This window comes from Microtus pennsylvanicus, chromosome 4 (assembly GCF_037038515.1).
Source record: "Microtus pennsylvanicus isolate mMicPen1 chromosome 4, mMicPen1.hap1, whole genome shotgun sequence".
Classification (NCBI taxonomy): Eukaryota; Metazoa; Chordata; class Mammalia; order Rodentia; family Cricetidae; genus Microtus; species Microtus pennsylvanicus.
The window spans coordinates 121,584,754-121,592,690 of record NC_134582.1 but is presented as its reverse complement, the minus strand read 5'-3'; the positions used below and the strand labels follow the sequence as shown (position 1 = coordinate 121,592,690).

At 47.9% G+C, this 7,937-nt stretch overlaps 1 protein-coding gene across 1 annotated transcript; it reads left to right on the top strand.

Moving 5' to 3' along the window:
• The first annotated feature begins 5,519 nt into the window (after positions 1-5,519).
• Calml5 (calmodulin like 5) lies at positions 5,520-6,183 on the top strand. Its single transcript, XM_075971094.1, has one exon. The coding sequence runs from the start codon at positions 5,621-5,623 to the stop codon at positions 6,065-6,067; it is 447 nt and encodes a 148-aa protein (XP_075827209.1). The 5' UTR covers positions 5,520-5,620; the 3' UTR covers positions 6,068-6,183.
• Positions 6,184-7,937: the final 1,754 nt, after the last annotated feature.

Below are 7,937 nucleotides of genomic sequence, written 5' to 3'. Positions count from 1 at the left end.
ATAAATGACAAGGAGTGAAGCGCATGACCTACCCCAGAGAGTTAATCTAGATGATTAGATAAAATAGCTATCAGGAGGACACTTTACTCGGGGCTGGGAGTGTGGCTCTGTTGATAAAGTATTTGCCTAGCTGTCATGAGTTCCTGACTTCAATCCTCAGCACTGGACAAACCAGATCTGGTGGGGCAGACCTAAGACTAATATTTGGACAGCAGAGGCAGGGGGATGAGAGATTCAGTGTCATTCTAAGCGAGTTTGAGGCTACCCTGAGTACATAGGCTCCTGTGTCAAGTAAGTAAAATTATATCAATGTACCATCAAATAAATAAATATTTTAAAGATCTCTCCAAAAGTTTCTCATAGAAGTCTTTGTGACTAGGGACTGTGTCTGTGGGAAAGGAGCCCATACATGAACCCTGGGTTGGGGACACAAAGCAGTGTGTGTTCTGCCAGGTTCCCAGGTATGTCACTGATGGGTAAGAGCGGGAAGGGCTGCTCTTACCAACTAACCCAACAAGTTCAGGCAGACCTCAAGCACGGAATAAATAGCAGCTCTGACCAGCCCAAGGCTTCTCCTCACCTCAGAACCCTTGGCTTAAGCTCCGTGAGAGCAGGGCCTCAGCACCCTTCCCAGGGACTCTAGATGACACCAACAATGCAGCAGGGAACCAAACGTCTGAGTCTTCACCCTGAGATCGCTTTCTGTCATCTGTCCAATCCATTCAACACACACACACATGTGGCAGACGCTGTGAGGCAGGAACCACCACCCTTAATAGCTGTAAAATCGGTGCTTGATGGTGCTGACGGTGATTGAGCTAAGGAAGCTGTGCCCCATTCTCTCCCATAGATCACGTCCCAGAGTGATGAGGTGACCCCACCCTGACTCCTTAGTTCCCTGGGGGACAGACAGCCTGTTGTGTCCACACCATGAAGGCTCAGGTGTGAGGAGAGTGAAATCAGGTTCCTGCAAGTCCCAGGTCACAGAGGAGTCTCTGCCATGGTCTGTCTTTCCCAGCCTGTTAGACCGGTTTCTTTGGGAGTATTTCACATACAGAAGCCAAATGGTTATGGACGGATTGGGTATTTTGTGTGTCTGCTCCTAGATAAAGCCCTGTGGATGCAGGAGTCGACTTTAACCATTTGTCCCGAACACCTGAGCAGGAATATCGCTATTCACACACCTCCTCCCAACACCTGTACACACAACCACACAAAACCCGCAAACACATATGTGCATGTGTACGTATGCACACATACGTATACAAGGCACACACATGAATACATTGTATATATACTGTTCTGGTTTGCTTTTTCCTTCTATGGTAAAGACTGTGACCAAAAACAACTTGGGAAGGAAAAGATTTATTTCAATGTATAGTTTCTAGACCATCTTGGAGGGAAGTCAGGGCGGTATCAAGGCAGAAACCGAAGCAGAGATCATGGATGATAGCTGCTTACCGGCTTGCTCCCAGTGGCTTGCTCAGTTTGCATTCTTATACCTCCCAGGACCTCCTGCCCAGGGGTAGAACTGCCCCCAGTGTGCTGGAACCTCTGACATCAATCATTAATTAAGAAGGTTCACCCACCCCTCCCCCCAGATTTACCTGCAGGTCAATCTAATGGAGGCAACATTGGGCAGGTTTTTATCGCTCCTCTGGCACCTGCAGAAGCCTTCAGCTGGCCTTAATGAAGGGCTCGCACTACTTAGCCAGGGCCTTAGTCATTCTCCCTAGGAAGAGTTCATATGTTCTTGAGGATATAAACCGAGGGGACATGAGCTGGGACACACCCTAGGCCAGAGTCCTCCTCTACTACCCAAGCCCAAAGGCTCAAGCCTGCCTGCACACCTGCTGGATCCAGTCTCTCCTTCTGCTAACCACAGACTTACCTCCTTCCTCACTGGTTTCCAGATGTTCCTTATCAACAAATCTTACTTGCTCAGTTTAGGTTCTCTCCCTCTGAACACATAGCCTGTGTCGCTCACGGGGCAGCCAACTGTGTCAGTCGCCAGCTCCAGGGTCAAAAACCATACCTGGAATAGAGCTGGTGCTATTTTCTCTTCTCGTGATGGTCTGTCAGAGTTTCCTTCTCACGTGTTTCCCCGCTTTGTGACAAGGAGCAAGCCCTATAGCCTTCAGCTACTCATGAAGGAATAATTTCCATTGTTTCTTTATTACCTGGGAGCCTCATGTGAGGGGCAGGTGTCATAGCTGCAGGCAATCATGAAACGGTGACATTTCTAGTCCCCATTGCTCTCCTTCCTACACAGTCCCACACCGAACCACACTGGCACATTAATTCAGCTAATGAAGAATGGCGGGATTGAAGTGGGTTTGGGCAGCACATGACACATTGTCCCCTTTCTCAACCTATAGTTTGACTCTCTGAGGTTCTTTGAAATGGCCGTCATCACTGATGACTTCCACCCTTGGAAGTTAAGCCATGCAGTTGACAACTCACTTACTGAGGCGGGAGACTTGGTAGGAAGGAATAAAGAAACCATTTCCATGCCTATCAGAGGAAGCAGCGCCCACGTGGCAGGAGGCGGGAGAAGCCTTTCCTATGGAGTCATAGGTCTTTCCTTCTGAAGATACCATTTCTTCATCTGGAATATGGAATGTGGGCATCACATGATTGCCTTTTCTGTGCTATGACATCGCTCAACAAGATCTTTTGTTTTTGGTTGGTAGTGGGGATGAGGGTCAGGGCCTTACACATGCTAACTTTATCCTCAGCTTTATCCACCCCTGAACTTTATCCCCAGCCCAGTTCAATTCCTTCCTTCCTTCTGCTCTGGCCGCTCTTTCTGTGTATGTTGTTTGTGTGTGTGTCGTGTGTAGTCAGTCATGTGACATCCAGAGGTTGATGCCAGGTGTCTTCCTCTATGGCTCTATTGCTTCCTCTATTGTCTTATTGTTCAAGGCGGTGTCTCGTGATGAACCTGGTGCTCATGGATTTAGCTCTAGCTGTTCAGAAAGCCCTAGTGATCCTTTTATCTCTACCGCTCTGGTGGTGGGACTATAAACATGTACCTGACTTTTTACAAGGATCCTCTGCTTTCATGGTAAACACTTTAACAACAAAGCCATCTTTATAGATGGCTTTCTATGAAGTTTCATAGATTCCTTTCTAAATAGAGTTGACATTTTAAATGAAAAGGCATTTTTTAGCCGAGTGGTGAGATTAAAGTATAATCTCAGCACTCAGGAAGCAGAGGCAGGCAGATCTCTGAGTTTGAGGCAAGCCTGGTCTACAAAGCAAGTTCCAGGACAGCCAGAGCTACACAGAGAGACCCTGTCTTGAAACACACACACACACACACACACACACACACACACACACACACACACACAAAGGAATGACATTGGTTGATGTCCAAAATCTGCTAACATTCAGAGACTTGGCCTATTTGATTTATCTACAACCTCAAAGTAGATGTGATTTTTGGTGTTTCTGTTGTTGTTCAAATAAGAAAGGTATGATAATGAAAAAAATGAGCTCTCCATTCATGTAGATACTGTTTGAGGCTTCCACCAAAGGCAAACCAGCTTGTCCTTGAGTGTGGGGCTTATCATACAGTAGCCATGTTTTCTGTTGGTCTGAACTTTTTACTTTGACCTTAATTAATCTCCTTAGATATTATAGGTGTATCATCTTTGCTTATGGATGAAAACATTGGGACATATCTGGCCGGATTAGCAATGAATCCAGAAGCAGAATGAGAAAATCTCCTAACATTGAATGATAAGTATTACTTAACCAAAGGAGCATAATAATACAGCGATTATTAAGTATTTGCTTTAATCACAGGCTCTACTAAGATGAGAGAAAAAAGACTTTTCAAGTATAGATGTATATCTTCAAATATTCTTTAAAAATAAACAAAGGAGCTGTGTTGAAGCTTGTCATTAAAGGCCCCACCTTTCCTGTATCTCTCACCAAGCAGGATGCTGCCTTACTCTGTTATCCGGGATGGAATGACATTCTCCACCCAGAACTGGTTGTCAGCTTCATTGAGAAATTGGTGACTTAATATTTATTGAGGCTGCTGTATTTTTCCAGCACGGAGATGAGACAGCACTCCTTCTTAAAGAGGTTTTTGGGAAATAAACTATCTAACTGGAGCTTTTCTCTTTTCCTCTCCCTCTGCATCTGAGGCTCCCTGGACACAGTGGAGAGTCGAAGTGGAGTGCCAAAGGGTCTGAGTAGTCTGAAGTGAAGTCTGGCTTCAGTGCAGAGATGAGGGGAATGCTCGGTCCATTTACCTGGTTGAAGCAGAAAAGGTGGAATTTGTTAAGTTTCTCAGAAAGAGAATGATTAAGTTTGTTCCTATGGTTCGGGCAAGAGTGGAGGATAAAAACCCAAAAGGGCTGACTTGAAATTCATCTTGGGCACTCCATGACAAATGTCCTCTCACACGTCCACCCACCATTGAAAACTCTTAGGGACTATCCCATGGTGTTGAGGTCTTCGTCTAAATCCTACTGTTCCAGGTTGTGTAGGGATGGGTTTCCTTCCAGCAGGCAGACCACACACAGAAGGCCATGGGTAGGGGTGTCCCTAGTGGATTAGTATGCTTAGGGTTGACACAAAAAATCCCCAGGGAGTCAAATTACTATCATAGCTGGACTTTGCGGGCCACACATTGCCTTCCAGTGCCCAAGCAGCACCCAGGCAAGACGCTCCAATCTCAGCTGTTTCCCACCCTAAGCATGGAGTGAATGTCTCTCATCTCCAATGGAGAACAGTCTGGAGAACACGGGACTTGGCTGTGGAATTGTAGGTCTCACTAGGGGAGATAAAAAGCCTTTCCTCTCGCCTCTAAAATCACACTTCACATACATGTTTGTTTTTTATAAATGATGCCTCTGCAGCAGAATGCAACCCAGATCTTTCCTTTCTGGGTGCTAAAGACAGTTCTAGCCTCTCTTCTTGCCCTGGGCTGCAAGTGGAATGAAGACCATGGTTATATCCAGAAAGCCTTGGTGCTTTTCCCTCCCTCTTTCCATCAACCTCACCCTTAGGACAAGCTTGAGAGGAGAAATCCTAATTTGAATCCCCATCAGGACTGCTGAGGAGAGCCCCCAAGGCAGCTTCTTCAATACCTGTGCCTGCCTCACTCTAGTGAATCTCTGTAAAGCTGGGGAAGCACTCTTGAAACCACCAACTTGGTCAAAGCTTCTATGAAAATCAGTCACAGGGGAAGTATGTCCCAGGTAGATGTTTCTGCAGTGGGGTGGTCTGCCATCAGGGCCAGAACAGGCTGGTAGTCTCTGTCCCATTGCCCCCATACCACTTCCCATCAGTTTCCCCATGGATCTTCCCATCCATCCCAATTACTTCGTTTCTTGTCTGCAGCTGGTCCGTCCCTCCCTGGGAGGAGCATCTTGCCTGAGGGCAGATAGAGGGTGGAGAGCCTCCTCCCTTTGCTCCAATTGCAGAAAAGGAGGGGATTCCCATGCCAGGGCAAGGCTACCTATAGCTCAATCCTCCAACAGACACGGCCTCAGAACCCAGCAGCAGCCCTGTACGCTGGACCACAAACCCCAGGAGCAGTAGACTGCCATCTGGTTGACAGCACGCTTCAGAAGCTCTGCGAGGTACAGAGAACACAGCCATGTCTCACGGGTTTCCTAGAGAGCAGGTGGAAGAGTTCCACGCAGCCTTTGATAGGTTTGACAAGAATAAGGACGGCCACATCAGCGTCCAGGAACTGGGCGATGTGATGAAGCAGCTCGGCAAGAACCTCTCAGAGGAAGAGCTGAAGGCGCTCATCTCCAAGGTGGACACAGACAATGATGGCACCATCAGCTTCGACGAATTCTTGGCAGCCATGGCCAAATACAAGAGAGGGAGCACGGAGCAGGAGATGCGGGCGGTATTCAGTGTCTTTGACAAGGATGGTGACGGGCACATCACTGTGGACGAACTCAAGCAGGCCATGGCGCAGCTGGGAGAGGAGATTTCGCAGGAGGAGCTGGACAGCATGATCCGTGAGGCTGATGTGGACCAGGATGGGAAGGTGGACTATAACGAGTTTGTGCGCATGCTCCAGGAGAAGTGAGACTGCCGGGGCGCAAGCCCCATCCCATCTCTATCTGCCTGACTCAGGCTCAACAGGCACTGTGCCTTCTTTCAGGGTTCCGCTTTCATGTTGGGGTTATAAAGGAAAAGTCTTTGTTGGTGTATGGGAAACTACCTCATGAATGAGGAAGACTCTACTGGTCCTGGATGCGGTACCATCCGGGGCCGCTCACTAGTCCCCTCTCTGCCGGCTGAGACTCTGGGCAAAGGATGGTGTCTTTGGGCTGGTCCCTCCTCTTCCTCCTGCTGTGGATTGGGTGCTTCCTACCTCTCAGGGCTCTCATAATGGTTTAAATAAAAGGAATGCAAATTCTGTGTGCTTGGTGTTTGATTAAATAGGGAATTTCCAAGGGCTTCCAAAAATACACTCTTTGGAGCAGCAATCCCTTTCACAGAACTGGTGGAAGAGCTGATCGAGAGGCCCTTTGGTCTAGCTCCTGCCTTCCCTGGTTTCCAAGGAGGAAAGGTGAGTAGTGGCATGTGATGGAGGGTGTCAGCTGGAGGAATCAGGTATTTTGAGGTTTAAGGTCTGCCTGAGCCACTGGGTACCAGTGCCTGGGCTGGGCTGGGCAGAACCAACTGCATTCCCACCCAGGAAAGACACTAGCCTTCTCACATAGCCTGTTGTGCATTAACCTTGAATAAAAAGGTGGTGAGAAATGTCTATATTTGTGCTCTGTGTATGTCTATGTCCATCTGCATAAGCCTGTGTGTGTGAATTGTGCATGGATGTGTTTGTCTATATTATCCACGTATGTCCACATGGGTTTATACATGTGTGCCTGTATGTGTGTAAGTATATATGTAGATGCATGCATGTGTCCCAGAGTGCATCTGTATGTGTGCATGTATTCTGTATCTGAAATATATCAGCCTATAGGTATTTTTTTAAAGATGGGGCCTTAGTGATGGGATGTCCTTTACAAAAGCTACAGTCATGCAGCTGGATGGGAATTGATCGGGCCATACATGATGGACAGAGGGTGGAGAGTGGTCCTGGAAGGAGCAGGGCAGTGACAGTTCCATGGTGAAGGCAGAAAAAGCAGGGAGGGGTTCCCAAAACCACTAGTAGGACATTCATGTTCCCACAGGATAGAACTCTATTGGCCAAGACTGTGGCTCCCTCTTGGCCGTGTTTGTGAGAATCTGATGTCCCCTTTTCAGGATTCAGTCTGAGGGGTTCATCCAGATCAAAGGTGAAGAAGAAAGACTGAGGGCTGAAAGGGCTCCTCATCCGCGACCAAGACAGACAAGGTCACTATGTGAACTTGGGTGGGGATTCCGCTGCCTAGTTTGGAACACTACGCTGAGACTTGCTTGTTGTTTAATAAACTGGGCTCTTATTTCTTCCTCCATGAAATGGGGCTTCTTTCTCTCTCTCTCTCTCTCTCTCTCTCTTCCTTCCTTTATTTTTCTCTCCTCTTTTCCTCCCTCCCTTCCTCCCTCCCCCTACCTCTCTCCCTCCTTCCTTTATTTCTCTCTCCTCTTTTCCTCCCTCCTTCCCTACCTCTCTCCCTCCTTCCTTCCCTCCCTCCTCCTTCCCTCCTTCCTTCCCTCCCTTTTCCCTTCCTTCCTTCCTTCCTTCCTTCCTTCCTTCCTTCCTTCCTTCCTTCCTTCCTTTCCTCTCTCTCTCTTTCATTGTTTATCTAGTGGAACTTCAGCTCAAGTCGTCTGTGATAATTGCTCTTATCTTGTCCCAGCTGTGCCAACTCAATGGCTCTCACCCAGCGTGGGGAGAGAGACAGAACCGGCTTCTCTGAAGAGCTATTGCAAAACACTTCAGCCCAGTCAGTCCCTCCCCGCCCTCATTCTGGCACACCTGTGGTGGGTGGGCACCTGTGGAGATACGC